Source organism: Ictidomys tridecemlineatus, chromosome 6, assembly GCF_052094955.1.
Source record: "Ictidomys tridecemlineatus isolate mIctTri1 chromosome 6, mIctTri1.hap1, whole genome shotgun sequence".
In the NCBI taxonomy this organism is placed as follows: domain Eukaryota; kingdom Metazoa; phylum Chordata; class Mammalia; order Rodentia; family Sciuridae; genus Ictidomys; species Ictidomys tridecemlineatus.
The window spans coordinates 20052865-20070005 of record NC_135482.1 but is presented as its reverse complement, the minus strand read 5'-3'; the positions used below and the strand labels follow the sequence as shown (position 1 = coordinate 20070005).

The 17141-nt window shown below is 32.7% G+C and overlaps 1 protein-coding gene across 8 annotated transcripts in view; it reads right to left on the bottom strand.

The window, feature by feature from the left end:
- The window catches only part of Anks1b (ankyrin repeat and sterile alpha motif domain containing 1B), a 1051626-nt gene that overhangs the window by 589322 nt on the left and 445163 nt on the right, over positions 1-17141 (bottom strand). For all 8 annotated transcript variants that reach the window (XR_013440373.1, XM_021724502.3, XM_040279646.2 and 5 more), the window contains one exon: positions 1333-1513. Coding sequence is in view for 7 of the 8 variants with exons in the window: in XM_021724502.3 (XP_021580177.1) it covers positions 1333-1513 (181 nt within the window). In the remaining variant the exon portion in view is untranslated. The remainder of the gene's footprint in view (positions 1-1332; positions 1514-17141) is intronic.

Genomic DNA, 17141 nt, shown 5'->3' with positions numbered 1-17141 from the left:
TTTGATATTACAATTATCATCATATTGGTAGCTTCTACTTGAGATAGGGTAGTCTGGAAAGGCCTCTATATGGAAATACATTCAAGCCAAAACATAAATGACACTCAGACACATGAAAATTTAAAGATAGAGACAGAAGATGGAAGAAACCAAAGTGCAAAATCCCAGAGCCAGTTGTCCAGCAATGAAGGCCAGTATGGGCCTTGATTTTGCCAAAGGCAAAGTTAAAGGAACTAGTTGGATCCAGATTAAATTGGGCTTTATGGCCATGGTAACAAGATGGATTTTATTCTAATTGAGTGGGAAGCCTTTGGCACATTTTAAGCATGGTAATCATGCATTTGATTTACATTTTATAAATATGATTCCGGCTGCCATGAAATATTGGATGATAATTTCCAGGTAATATCAATTTTACCATTTCCACTAGTCATTACTTTTAAAATCTTGGCTTTTTTCCTTGGGATAAACAATTTTTAAAGCACTAATGCAAATATTCAAATTTTTTGAATATTTGCATTAGTGCTTTAAAAAGTAGAGTCAGATCAAAAGACTTAAATACAAATTTTGAACAAATATTACACAGAAAGCAAATACTGACCAGACTTTATGATACTAAATCCATATTAATCACATCTACTGGATTTAAAAATCATATCTTTTTGAAGGAAAGTAATTGAATAGTGTACCTATTATAAATTAAACAGAAAGGGAAAAACTTCTTTGGCTCCCATTTCTCATATTCTGTCCCTTGACCTTACCATTTAGTTATTAGTTCCTTTGTCCCCAAAGCAAGGAAATATTGCAAATCTGATTGGGTTTAACCAGGTATGTTTTATTAGTGGATGTTGTTACTTTCCATAATCTTCCCCTTACCCCCATGCCCCTCCTGTCCAAGTACATCTTGGCTTATGCAGGTAGAAAATCCACCCATGCCCATGTTGTCCAACTCAGTCTTGCCAGATATCCTTATTAAAGGTTCTAGCCTCATAGCAGCTATCAACAAAGTCATATGTTAATTATTTGAAACTCCTCTGTGTAGAGAGGTAAATAGCAGTGGAAGAAGAACATTTGTAGGTCTTTAGCTACCATGTAATGTACCAATATTAAAGTATCATCTTTAATGTTTAACACTTGAAAGACCATTAACATATTAAAAAATAATATTATACCCAAACTCTGACAAAAATCATAAAGCCCTACACTGCCACACGTGTATGTGAGCCAAAAGCACAATACAATTTGTAGGAAACTTCTCTTAATTCCTATAATTCATAAAGCATTCAATCTTAAAAGTTCAAAAATATAGCTGCAAAAAGTGAATTACTTCACCTGTATGGTCAGTTTCCTCATTCTTGACTTCTGTAGTTCCCACAGAAGAGGTGGGTGGGCTAACAGGAGGGCTGGTAGTAAAGCCTGTACACCCTGTTGATGTGTTGATTTCAAAATATTCTTGGTTGTGGTTCATTCGATGAAAATCCAGAGAAGACACAATAGATGTTCGTTGTTTAGGCTAAAATAAGCATGACAAAAATATTAACATGATTACATTCATTGTTAGCCCAACCTTCTCAACAATTTAATCTAAGTGATAATTTTTTTCATTTAAATTATTTGAGTTCTCTACCTAAAGTATGATTATACTTTACAAAGATACTAAACAATCACTTTATGAATTATATAATGAAAAGTTTATTTAATGAAACATATGGTACAGTTGATATAATAATTTAGAGTTTAATTGATTTTCCAAGAAGATGGTAAAAAAAATACTACACAGCATTTCTTTTAATGATCAATTTTGAAAGTCACAACTTTAAGTCACCTTTCATTCAACTAATATTTATTAAACATCTGGCATTTGTTAGACCCTGAGGACATAGAATCTAATAATAAAAGGACCCTTACAACATTGAAGTATAATTAAGGCACTTTCCTTTTTTCATTCTTATATAGTCCAAGGAATTGGTGGAATTAGATATCATCCCCAAGAACCATATGCTGGAATTTATCACCAGAATTAAGTAAAGTTATATGGGACATTTTCTAGGATCTAAGAATCTGCTTGATATTTGTAGTGAACTTTGATTTTCTTTTAAAAGGATTTTAATTAATCCCCAAATAGCAAGAAAAGTCAATTTAAACATAAAAGTTAAAATCATGGAACAATAGCAGATATAATCTATACTCTTTTTCAGTAATGGATTATTCCCTATAGCAGTTGTTTTTTTTCCCACAGTTTCAATTACATTCACTTTTTTCCGGGCCTGTCTGAGCTTCTAACATTGTTCTTTGGAAAAATTGCAGTCTTTTTGGCTCTCAGATGTACATCCATTTCCCAAGAATCAATCCAAGTTTTACTTTTATTTTCTTCATATGTATTACTGAAATACTGAATGTTTCTTATAATTATGAGACTAAACATATGCTTCATAAAATAAAGGTTATTGTACTTCATTTTACTTAAAGCAAAATAAACTTTTATAAAAATAATTTTTTAGTTGTCAATGGACCTTTATTTTATTTATTTATATGTGGTGCTGAGAATCGAAGCCAGTGCCTCACGCATGCTAGGCAAGTGTGCTACCACCGAGCCACAACCCCAGCGCCACCCAAATAAACTTTTGATTCACTAATGTTTCCTTTACCCTTAAATATTTATTTATTTAATCACTGCATTCTATAGATTATTTCCTAAAAGATACTCATACACTGTCTCTTACAGTTCACCCTACAAGATACTCATTTATCTTCTACAGTTTTCTAAGTAGATATCATTTAGTCTGTAATGTAAAATAATTATATAGGAAATATCTCCATCTTACAGCTTTTAGTATTTAAAGATTTAAAATGATCACAAAATGCTTCATTCTCTCATTTATAATTATGACACATCAACTCAGTAATAGAATTCAAATTAGTACCCACACAAGACAGTTACTTTTGAAGTATATAAGATCAGAGTTTAATGTTAGGTTTCGTTTCTCATGAAATGTCTTTCTTGAGGCTACTGAATCTCAAATTCCCATTCAATGTTCTTCGAACTATGCTGTAAAACAGCAATTAAAGAGGCACAAGCTATGATACTAGTTCTATAGAAATATAGGCATGTCCATTATTCTAGGTTTTATTTTCTTGTATTTTATTGTGTTTTTGTATCATTTTATATATAGACAATGGACTACTTTTCTATAATGTTTCACCCATAAATTTTATAAAAGTCAAGCCAACTGATATATACAATCTCCTTCCTTCTAAATGTTTCCTAAATACATGATTTTGAATGCCAAATACTCATAGTTCTAATTGCATTAAAAACAATTAATTATGTGATCATGAAGACAAACAACTTGTTTTCTTTTGTTGTGTTAACTCTTTCTATTAATATTTTCTGAATGTATATTAAATTGCAGATTCCCATGCATGGTAAACACTGCAATTGGAATAAAAACCAAAGATTCTCCTGTTCTCTCAGTTTATAAGCTTGAGATGGGAGGAAAAATGGTGCATGAGGGTGAGGCAAGCAATTATGCTTCAGTAGAGTGTACAGTATATGTAGTCATTGATAAGAACTACAATATGTGAAAGCGCAGAAAATAAGGAAACCAAAAGGTGGGTCTCTGCTTTAGGGAGGGAATCAGAAAAGGCTTCCATGGAGAAGTGACTCAATTCATAGCTAAGTTGAATCTTCATGAAGCAAAACTGGTAGGCAGATGAAAAAGGATGGGCAGAAGGAAAGTAAAAAACAAAAAAGCAAATAGTTCAATATGGCTATAGTGAAAAGCATGCAAAAGTAGTGATGAGTTCAAAATGTGAAATATTGGAAGTTGCAGAGGTCAAATCATAAACGGTTCTAAATGCCATGTTAAGGAGTTTTTCCTTTAGCCTAAATATTTTAAAGAACCACTGAATGATTTCGAAGCAAGCATATTTCATAATCAGATTAGTATATTATAAACTCACTTTAGAGAATGGATTGATCTGGGTTGGACCAGAGGAAGTGAAACTATTTAAGAAGATGTTATAGAATCCAAGACAAGATATTATAAAGTCCTTTAGAAAAGCAGTAGAATTAGGTGAAGATAGCAGATGTTTTTAGGAGATGGTTAATGACGTTAATTCTAGGACTTGGCATCTGATTAGGTGTGAAGGTTGATTCTAAGTAGAGGTCTAGGGTGGCAGATCTCTCAACGTACACACCACTATGCTATATGAGATGTATGTTTGTATGCTATAGAGACCCAGTTTAGATTGCTCAATACACGTTAATGCAAGTCCACATATGTCCCTGTCTTTGTTTGAGCAGAATGCTATGATCTTGTTCTGCAAATGATCTTGTTCTGACTGTTTCAAAGGAACAATCTGGAAAAAGGAAGAAAAGAAGGCTAAAAGAAAGTCCAAAGCCAGACCACCGAGCAGTGATCATTTGACTTCATTCTTCTTTGCATCTTTAGAACTGTCTATTGGGTTTCATTAGCCAGTGTAAGGAATATTAGGAGAAAGCAATGCCCAAAGCTCACTGAGTATATTAGGTGATGAAAAATTAGAATCTTATACATGAGTCATGCTCTAAGGTAAGGGTTCGCACACTATGACTTGTGGTCCAAATCTGGAATTACTCCTATTTCTGAATATAAAATTTATTCGATCATAACTCTGCCCATTTTCCATTAATTTAATTTTTGTCTATAGCTGCTCTCACACTACATTGGCAGAATTAAGTAGTTGTGACAGAGAGGCCAAATTATTCATAATACTTAAAATACTTACTGTCTGGCTCTTTAGAACAAACATTTGGTAACTCTTATTCTAAGGAATCACTTTACATATCATTTTAGTGCTCAAAACAACTATCACCATAGTCTCCCTTTTATTTCACAGCCTTATTTGCATTTTGGTTGGGCCGTATGACCAATTGTGAACAATTTACCGTTTAGTACAAAAGATATTTTTTATTCCTCTCCTACTGTCCAGATGATGTAGCTGTAAGTTGAAGGAAGATCATGTAACCCATTGGGCTTTATGAGAAATTAAAGTAAAACCCCTTATGTTAGGCCATTGAGATTCTGTGTTTGTCGGTTGTGGCAGCTAGCATGAATTACCCAAACTAGTACAGAATGCAATGACTGAGAGGGGCCAAATGTTTTACTCAAGATTACATAAGTAGTTAAATCAGAAGGAAGGTTCATGTATTCAAATCGCAAGAAAAGCAGATGGTGCGTCAAAACACAAAGGACAGAGGCAGAAGTTAAGAGTCATCTCTGGAGGACTAAAATAACAGTAGTGGGAAAAAAGATTAAAGAGATGGTAGGGATATTAAAACTGCAGATAAAAGAGGATGGGCCTAAAACATTTACTTCATTTGATTTTTATACATTCTAATTTTTTAACTACTCAAATGGAATTCTGCAGAGCCATTAAGTATATAAAAGCATTTTCACAAAGTCACTGAAATTATAAATGGAATTTGCTATGTTTGAATGTGTAAAAGGAATTGTGTTTATTGTAACTCCTCCTCTCTAAAACTAGTCCAGCACTCATGTCTCCTTTTTTCTGTAGGAATTGCAACCATACATATTAACAGGAGTCAGAAAACTACAATTCCTGGTCCAAATCTAGCATCTTACTATTTTTGTAAAGCCTATGGACTGAAAAAGGCTTTCACATTTTAAATAGATGGGGAAAAGTCCATGGAAGAATTATATTATGGATGTATGAAAACTGTATGAAAACCAATTTTTCTGTCCATAAATGAGTTTTTTATTGAGCCACAGCCATGCCCATACATTTATGCATTGTCCATGGCTGTTTTCCTGCTACGACATCAGAGGTGAGTAGTTGCCACAAGGACTAAAATGACAAAGCCTAAACTATTATACTTTCAAATTCTTTTAAAGTAAAAATCTGTAACCCCTACATTAGAGTGACTAGAGAATGTACTTGAGGAGCTGAAATTAAGCAGATATAGGAATGATGGTGAAGGATTCGGGTCCAGCTATGTAGAATTTTGGAATTCAGTGCAACATGAAAAGGTGGGGTTCCTTCCTCCAAAGGGAGGGGAAGAACAAACACACACACACACACACACACACACACACAGCTCCCTAGAGCTGTCATGGCATTATTGTTTGACACTTAATGAATTGCTGTCTCAGGCATGAGGACACTAACAACATGAAGACAGACCCTTGTGGGTACACAGAGGCTCTGCCCTGCAACTCCAGTGTACCCAACCTTGGCCCTCCTCACACTCAGGGTCTCATTGCTAGGTGAGCACATGCTGAGTGTGCAGGGGGCACCAGGGTTGGGGCAGCAGGTGACTAAGAAACCTGCTCACTTAGGTAGGAAGATGGCAGGAAATAGGATAGTAGATAAGCAACTTCAGGCACATGTTCCAATTTCTCACAGATGTTACTTAAAAATACAAATTCAAACACAATGCTACTAAGAATTTTTGACAAAATGCCCCATCCCAAGTCACAGTTTCCTTATCATTAACATCTTGCTTTAGTGTGGTATATTTATTCAAATTGGTGAACTAATATTAATATTACATTACATTACATTATCATTAACTAAAATCCACAGCACATGTGAGAACTCAGCAAACTGTATGTTTAATTTAGTATAAGCCTTGAACTCATCCAAAAGATATTCTGTTGATTAAAAACAAACAAAAATAATAAACTAAAAACAAAAAAAATCTGAGGAAAATGACACAACAATAGAAAGAAGATTTAAAAATATATGACAGTAACACAAATAAGGCAAAAGGATTGTCAGCAAATGGTAAACTCTTTAAATAAAAAAAATAAATAATAATTTAAAAAATTATTTTAGGCCAAAGAGCACTATACCCAAGCAGAGGGTACTTCTGAGTACAGGAGCCACTGAAACTGTACTGGTTCCATACTCATAAAACCAGACCCATCTTAGTTAGATATTATTTTAAAAACCTTATATTCTATGGAAAAATCCTTAAAAAATATTGGTATATTGGTAAACTATGTTCAAAAGCACATTAAGAACATACTACTACATTACCAAGTAGGTTTAAACCCAGGGATGCAAGGTTGGTTCAATATATGCAGATCAATAAATGCAATTCAACACAAAAACAGAATTAAGAACAATGCTCATATGATCATCTCAATAATGTAGAAAAAGCCTTCAATAAAATCCAGCACCCATCATGTTCAAAACACAGAACAAACAAGGGATAGAAGAAATTTACAACAACATTGTAAAGAAAATATGGCTATATATGACAAACCCAAGACAAAATCACACCCAAAAAAGAAAAACTGAAAGCATTTCCTCTAAAATCAGGAAAAAGACAAGGATGTCCACTCTCTTATTCAACATAGTTCCTGAAATTCTAGTCAGAGCAATCAGGCAAGAAAAGGAAAAACAGAGTTCAAATGATCTCTACTCACTGATGATGTGATCCTATATCTAGAAAACTAAACCAAAACAAACAAGCAAACAAATAACAACAACAAAACTCCATCAGAAGATTTCTAGAGCTCAGAAATGAATTCACCAACTAGGATACAAGATAAACATACATAAATTAATTACTTTTCTATGCTGCAATAATGAATCTGCTGAGAAATCAGGAAAACTATCCCATTCAGGATAGTCTCAACAACAACAACAAAGAAAAAAACTAGAAAATAAACCTAAACAAGGAAGTAAAAAAACTTTCACAATGAAAATTATAGAACACTAAATAAAAAAAAAATTGAAGAAGACCTTTGAAGATGGAAAGACCTCACATATTCTTAAACAGGCATAGTTAATATAGTCTAAATGGTCATACTATCAAAAGCATTATACAGATTCAATGCAATCTTCACCAAAAAACCAATGACATTCTTCACAGAACTAGAAAAAAAAAGAGTCCTAAAATTCATTTGGAAGAATAAATGATCCACAACAGCCAAAGCAATCCTGAGCAAGAAGACTGATGCTGGAGGCATCACAATCCTTGATATTAAAATATATTACAGACTTACAGAAACACAAACAGCAGGGTACCAGCACCAAAACAGACATGCAAACCAATGGAATAGAAGACACAAAGACAAATCCACATAGATACAGTCATCTCATACTTGACAAAGGAGCCAAAAACCAACCATGGAGAAAAGATAGCAAAACTGTATGTCCATATGGAGAAGAATGAAACTCGATTCCTAGCTCTCAACCTAAACAAAAGTCAACTCAAAATGGATCAAAGTCCTAGGAATTAGATCAGAAACTCTGCAACTGCTAGAGAAAATGTAGACTGAACACTTCAACACATTGGCACAGGAATAAACTTCCTTAACACTCTTAAAGCATGACAAATAAAACCAATAATCAATAAGTGAGATGGCATAAAATTAGAAAGCTTCACACAGCAAAAGAAACAATGAAGAACATGAAGAGAGAGCCTATAGAATAGAAGATCTTTGCCACCAGCTCCTCAGAAAGGGAATTAATATTCAGAATATATAAAGAACTCAAAAAACTTAACATTAAAAAAAAACAAAAAAATAAACAATCCAACCAATAAATGGCAAAGAACTAAGCAGACATTTCTCATAAGAAGAAATATAAATGGCCAACAAATACATTAAAAAATTCAATATCCCTGGCAATCAGGAAAACACAAATCAAAACTACATTGAGATTCCATTTTACTCCAATTATAATGGCAATCATCAAGAATACAAATAATAATAAATGCTAAGGAGGGTGGGGGGAAAAGTCAGTAAGGAGATTCCTCAAAAGAATAGAAATGGAACCACCATATCCCACAATGCTGTCCCACTCCTAGATATTTATCAGAAGAGCTAAAATCTGCATACTATAGTGATACAGGCATATCAATGTTTATAGCAGCACAATTCACAATATCGAAGTTATGAAACCAGCCCAGGTCCCTCTCAACAAATTAATGGATTAAGAAAATATGGTATGTATACACAATGAAGTTTTATTCAGCCTCAAAGAAGAATAAAATTATGCCATTTGCTTGTAAATAGATGAAGCTGCTAAGAACATTATGCTAAGTGATATAAATCAGACTCAGAAACTCAAGGGTCAAATGTTTTATATGTGAAAGCCAGAGCAAAGTAAGGGGAAAATGAGGTATATTTATAAATATAACACAATAAATTCCACTTAATATATAACTATAAAGCACCAATTTAAAATAAATAAATACAAGGAAAACCAGCAAAGTAGAAGAAGAGGAGTTGGGTGAGGGAGGGGGAAGGAAAGAGGTAGCAATGAGACTGAAATGGAGCAAATTAAATTCTATGTAGGTATGATTATGTTAAAATGAACCCCATTATTGCATATAATACAAAAATAAAAAGAGAAAGACAGAAAAAATTTAAAATGATATCCTCTGCTTTTATCTCTGTTTCACTTCATTTTCATGTGCAGATATTCAGCTATAAATTTATATATATTCATTTTTATTAAAAGAACAGAGTATAAAAGTGCTAATATATTCCTCACATTTAACATATATAAGCATGAGTACAAAATTTTTAAAATAGAGAATCACAACATGTGTTTATTCTTATGTGTTAGTTTCTTCATACAAACTAAGAGGAAAATGAGGTATATTTATAATATATTTCATTATATTCAAATGCAGTTATTCAAACCTGCATTTGAAAGACTACTTATAAACATGAGAAGCTATTAGTTTTATTTTTATTCTAGTTTTTATCAGTGGAAATATGAAGTAGCTCTGGACTAAATGTAGATATTAAAGAACTGGAGAGTCTTTTAAGGAGTTTCTCCTCATAAAAGTTTCTCCCACCATTGAAATAAGTTAAGATCATCTTGCAAAAATTATTTTCAAATTGGGTACTTCAAACATTTATTTGCTACAATTTCAGAGATGCTCATATCAAAATCAAATGCCCCAAACTAAAAATAAGTAATAAAAGCTTGATTTTCCATGTTTAAGTTCTATTAAGAATAATTTTTTTAAAAAATTTGGTTCATTTTGAGAATAGCAGGAAGAAATTATGCAATGGGTTATAGAAAATATATTCTAAGCAGCCAAAATAGAAAGCACGTATCATTGTGTGGGTGAAACAAAATTTTGCAAATAAATGTGAACTTTTAATTTTTTAAAATAACAGCTTAATTTTTAATTAAAATGTGCATTTGAAAAAAACTGTAAGTTCAGCTGAAGTTATGAGAAATAATATATAGAGATCTCATGTCCTTTTTCTAGTTTCCCCCAGTGGTAACATCTTACACTATAAGACAACATCACGACTGGAATCAAGAAATAACAAATTTCTTCACCACGAGGATTCGTCCTGGTGGCCTTTTATACTCACACTCATATCCATCCCGCCCTACCTCCTCCTTAACTCCAGGCAACTACTAATCTAGTCTATAGTTCTTTAGTTTTGTCATGTCAAAAATGTTATGTGAATTGTACAGTATGTAATCTTTTCAGAGAGACTTTTCTCACTCAATTTTCTGGAGATTCATCCAAATCCTGTGTGTATAAATTGCTTGCTCTCTTACACTTCTGGGTAGTATTCAGTGGTATGGATGTTTAACCATTCACACATTGTATGATATCTAGGGTGCTTCCAATTTCCAGCTATTATAAATAAAGCTGCTATAAATATATCTGTACAAGGTTTTGGTTAAACATATTTTCACTTAGCTGGGATAAATTTCCAGGAGTTCAAATGCTGGGTATTAGGATAGTTAAATGTTTAATGTTTTAAGAAACTTTCAAACTGTTTTCCAGAGTTGCTTTACCATTTTACTTTTCTGTCAGCAACATATGAACTTTTCTATAGTTTTGCAAGCATCTAAAGTTATCACTATTTTTTAATGTAGCCATTCTGATAGATATATAGAGATATATCATTGTGGTTTTAATTCAAATTTCCAAATGATTAAAGATATTTGACATTTTTCTCATCTACTTTTCTAGTAAATTAATTCTCTATTCTAATTAGAAAGGCTCAAACCTTTTACCTGTTGCATTACCAATTTTGAAACAATCAAAAATATAAACTTCCTATATTCAAATTTAGCATTGAAACTATAGAGGCACTTACAAGCTCATCATTTCATTTGCAGCATTATAAATCAAAGTTACATTTTAGACACTTAGAAACCCTAGAAAAGTTTTACTTGGAGAAAAAGAAACTAATAGATAAAGTGGTTTTTTTAATCTTTTATTGACTTTATTATTTTTTATAAATACACGACAGCAGTGGAATGCATTACAATTCTTTTTACACATATAGAGCACAAATTTCATATATCTATATATACGTATGTATATGTGTATGTTCATGCCAATTCATGCCTTTATAAACGTACTTTGTTTTTTTTCATTACCATTCTTAATACACATATATACCACAATTTTTCATATCTCTGTTTGTACACAAAGTAAGTACTGTGTTTTCTTTTTAACTTACTCTTTCATTTAAAGAAGTGCAGTAGGCACTCCAATTGATGGAACTCTGTGGAGGATGGAGTGAAATGAAAGGCAATTTCAGACACTCAGACCTGGCGATTTAAAGTTTAAAGTTTAAAGTCTGCTTCTGTTTGGTACTTTACTCACACCTTCCCCTCAATGAAAGAAAAGTGCTGATATCTTGTAAAAGTTTTTTTCTTTTTTTCAAGTGCTTTTTATCTGCATAAAAAGCCCCTGCAATGAAATGTCCCTTCAAGTCTTTTGTATATTTTATAATCATTCGTTTTTATACTGTTGAGTTTTCAGGGTTCTTAATATATGTTGCAGATTCTAGCCTTTTTCAGATATGTGGTTTACAAATATTTTCTCCAGTCTGTAGCTTCTTTACATTTTCTTAACAGTGTTTTACACAGAGCAAAAATTTTAATTTTGATGAAGCACAGTGTACCAGTTTTTCTTTTTATAGGCCATGACTTAGTGCCAAGTACCAATATCAATAACTTGGTATCAATAACTCTTTGCCTAGCTTGAGGTCTCAAAGTTCTAAATCATCTATTTTTTTTCTAAAATTTTTAATACTTTTACATCTTACACTTAAAAAATTCATCCATTTTGAGTTAAATTTTGTGTAAGGTGAAGACTTAGGTCAAATGTCAATAATTTTCCCTATGTATATTCAATTGATCTAGCCCCAGCCTCTTTCCTCCATTGAATTTCTTTTACAAAATTGTCAAATATCAACTGGACATATTTGTATCTATTTTTTCATGACTCCATTTCATTGATCTATGTATCTATCCCCTTACTAGTAAAACTACACAATCTTCAAGTCTTTTAGCTATGAAATCAAACATGAAATTGGGTAGACTTCTTCCTCAAAATTCAAAATTGTCTGATCCTAGTTTTTTATATATTTATGTAAATACAAGTACATAAAAATATGATCTTTGCTATCTATAAAAATTTTTCTGGGATTTTGATAGGAATTACATTAAAACTGAGTATTAATTTGGGTGCAATTTACATCTTTACTATGTTTGGTTTTCCAAACCATGAGCAGGTTTGTCTTTTGACCTCAAACTTTTTATTTATTTCATCAATATTCTACATTTTTCAGTATACAGAGACTATAAATGTTAAAGAGAAGTGGAGTTAACTAAGGCACATAATAATCAAGCTATCATTAAAACAAAGATATCAAAAATAATTGAAAGCAGAAGATATGAAGCATATTGCATATAATTTTTGGTAATCCTGAAACAATGATCAATGATTTTCTCAGCAGAAAAAAATGCTGGCCAGGAAAAGTGGTACAGTATATTAATATTTGTGATGTTTATTAATAATGCATAATAATGGGTATCCTTGTGGCATAAGCATACCTACATACAAAATAAGTGATTAATATTTTCCCTAATACCTCCCATTGTTCTTCCCTCCTTCCTCCCCTTGTCCTCTTCCTGTACACTAAGGATATCCCTCCAACTTTCATGAGACCTCTTTTTTTCTTTCTAGTTACCATATATGAGAGAACACATATGACTTTTGTCTTTCTGAGTCTGGTTCATAACATGGTGCTTCCCAGTTCCATCCATTCATTTCCTACAAATGATAGATTTTTGTTATTCTTCACATTTTCTTATTCATTCATCAGTTGACAGATACCTAGCCTGATTCCATAACTTGGCTATTGAAAATTATACTTCTACAAACATGGGTATTCATATATCTCTATGGTATGCTGACTTTAGTTCTTTTGGATAAACATCAAGAAATGATAAAGCTGGGTTTTATGGTTGTCCCACTGCTAGCTTTCAAGGAACCTCCATACTGATTTATATTGTGGCTGTACTAACTTACATGCCCAACAACAGTGTATAAAAGTTCATTTTTCTCCACATTCGCTCTAGCATTTATTATTGTTTATATTCTTTATGATTGCCATTCTGACTGGAGTGAGATTGAATTGTGGCATATTTCTGCATTTCCATGGTAGATAAAGATGTTGATAGTTTTTAAAAATATATTTATTTCTATTAATATGTGAAAAAACACAAATGGTCAATAGATATATGAAAAAAATTCAACACCATTATCATTTAGGGATAAGCAAGTCAAAACTACACTGAGATTCATCTCACTCCACTTAGAATGCTAACCATTAATGTTTGAGAGATGGAATAGAATTTTCAGCAAGAAAGAATTATATTAAATACTAATGCCAGTATATAAGTTCAGTATTTGTATCTGTTAAATAGAGGTTTTATAACCTCCACCATGGTCCCAGGAAGTGGAAAAGGACAGTGCCCAAACTCACGACCTCAGCCAGAAATTAATTGGACACCGGCAGGATGCTACTTCAGTCCTGGTTAGCAAAGGAAGTAGCGCCCATGGTTCACAACCTTGAATAGTAGAAGCTAGGACCCAGGTGAACCAGTTGAACCTTTTTATTCAGTAGTAGGGATGATGCCCTTGTAGATTGTGTGAGACGGGGGGATTCTTTTTGACCACATACCATCCACAGAGTTCACAACCACAGGTCCCATAACTGCACTATGCCAGTTTTAAAAGGGTCCTGTGGAGGGAAGTGGGCGAGTGTTGACGCACATAGCCTAGAGCAGTGCATCTTGAGCTCTTGCACAGAACAGAAATAGTCAACAGAAACAACACCACAACCTCTCTGCAGCCAGACTCAGGCCCCTGGGCTGACAACTGAGAAAAAGCTATCTGGCAGTCCACAGAAACCAGGAGAGTGGCTCCTATGCCCCAGCACCTCTGAAGAAATCCAAAGTCAAAAACTCATGGACATCTTCTAAAGGTGCCAAATAGTGTTGAAATCCAAACCAAGACTCAATAATAATTTTCTTCATGTTGGCATGGTTTCTTATAAATAGCTCTAAAGGCTGGGTGTGGTGGTTCATGCCTGTAAGCCCAGTGGCTCAGGAGGCTGAGGCAGGAAGATTTTCAATTCAAAGCCAGCCTCAGCAACAGCAAGGGACTAAGCAACTCAGTGAGACCCTGTCTCTAAATAAAATTGTGGAGAGTAGTATTAATATTTTTTTTCATTTTTCAGAGCAAATCTACATCAAAGGGCTGATACTGGGAACTCAAAGTAATGCCAATAATGGGAATAGTATCAAAGTGGTACTGGTACTGGAAATAGCAGAGGACAAACATTGAGTTAAAGTATCAATTCTTAAATATTTACCCAGGCTAGGACTCTTAAGAGAAATAAATTCACAAAAGAGTTCTTTGCATAAAAGAAGTGATAATCATCTCAAAAGATGGATAGGCATATAGGAACTATGAAAGGGAAGGAAAAACACCAACCCAAACAGCCCACAAACACTTCAATAATTGACTCCACTGACAGTCACCACAGTGGAGGAAATTTTAGAGAAGGATTATAGGAAGTTCATAATTAAAATATTCAATGAGCTAAAAGAAGATGTAAGGAATCAAATTAGAAAATACAGAGAATGAAATGTCATTTTGATAAAGAGATAGAGATCCTAAGAAAGAACCAAACAGAAATCCAGGAAATGAAAGACTCAGGTGTTAAGAGAACATGACCAGAATATTGGAGAAATCTGGGATAAGATCAAGAGGACAAACTGAAGAATTATTGAGGAGATGTAGGCTCTGAAATACCAACTAAAGGAATGCACATCCTTTTCAATGAAATAATATTTAAAATTTTTTCTAAATCTTAGGAATGAAATGGAAATTCAAATAAAAGAGCACATAGATCTCCAAATAGGCCAGATTAAAACAAAGATCCTCTCTAAAACACATTACAATAAAAACTCTTAATATACAGAATAACCACAAGGTAAAAATGGCAGGTCTTATTTAGAGGTAAGTCAATTCATATTTCAACTGATTTCTCAACCCAGGCCCTAAAAGTCAAGAGGGCTCTTAGAATAATAGATACCAAGTCCTGAGAGAAAATGCATTTTAACCAAGATTATTAAATCCTGCAAAATCATCCCTCAGAATTAAAGATAAAATAAAAAACCTTCCATGATAGCAGAATCTAAAAAAGTTCAACAATTCTAAACAAGAACTATAAAAATACTTAATATTTCATACAGAAGAAATAAAAAATGAAAATGAAAATCAGCATAGGGATGAATTGTACTAGAAGAATGGACAATTAAATAAAGTCTAAATAAAGCATTATTATTCAAATAAATAAACATGGCAGGAAGTAGAAATCATCTCTCTGTAATAATATTCAATGTAAATGGTCTAAGCTCTTTAATAGAAAGATGTAGATTGGCAGACTGGATTGAAAACAAGACTCAACAATATGTTGTTTACAAGAGACTCGCCATAAAAGACAGATCTGAAGGTAAAAGGATGGGGAAAGATATACCATGAAAATGGTAGCAAAAGCAAACAGGGGCCACTACTCTCCTATCAGACAAAGCAGAATCCAAGTCAAAATTAGAATAAACAAAGGTTACTATGAAGTGACTTCTAATTTTCTTAATCAGAGAATCATCCAATATGAAGATATGATGACTATAAATATTAATTCCCTTAAAAATAATGCATCAATGTATATAAAACAAACACTTCTCAATATTAAGAATTGAATAGACCACTGAATATTATAACTCTGGGTGATTTCAACAGACCTTTCTCTCCACTAGAGGTTCACCCAGACATATACTAAGCAAAGATTTTTCAGAGCTAAAAAACATTATTAATTAAATGGACTTAGCAGACATCTATAGAATATTTCATCCATCAACAACAAAATTAACTTTCTTCTCAGATACACATGGAACATTCTCTAAAATAGATTATATTTTAGGGCACAAACAAATATAAAACTCAGAGGTAATACCTTGTATAATGTAATAAAATTAGAAATCAGTGACAAGATAAAAAACAAAAGCAATTTTCACACCTGGAGATTAAATAAACCTCTTGAATGAGAAATGAATCATAGAAGAAATTGGAAGAAAAACTTTTAAAAATTCCTAGAAATAATGAGACAAATGATAGAAATATCAAAATCTCTGGGACACTATACAAACAGTTCTAAGATGAAAAGTTATAGCACTGAGTTCCTACATTAAAAATATAAAAAGATTCCAAATAAATAATCTAACATTATACCACCAGGTCCTAGAGAAAGAAAAAACACCAAAATCAGTAGAAGACAGGAAATTATTAAAATCAGAGTCAGAGCCAAAATTTTAATTGAGAATAAAAAAAACATTAAAAAGATCAATGAAATAGAGTTGGTTCTTTGAAAGGATAAATAAGATTGATAATCCCAAAAACTACCCAAAAGAGAGAAGACCCAAATCAACAAGATTATAGATGAAAAGGAAATAACACCACAGATAATATGAAATCCAGGGGATCATTAGAAACATTTTGAATATTTATACTCCAGTAAGCCAGAAATTCTTGAAGATATTGACAAATTCCTAAGAAATACTACCTATCCAAATTGAACCATGAGGATTGAACCATGAGGATGTAGAAAACTTAGATCAATAGCAAGTAACGAAATTAAAGCAGCTATTAAAAGTTTGCCAGTAGAGAAAAGCCCAGGTACAGATGTATTTTCAGCTGAATTCTAGACTTCTAAAGAAAAACTAATGCTAATTATTCTCAAATTATTCCATGAAATAGAAAAGAAGATAATGCCTCCTAA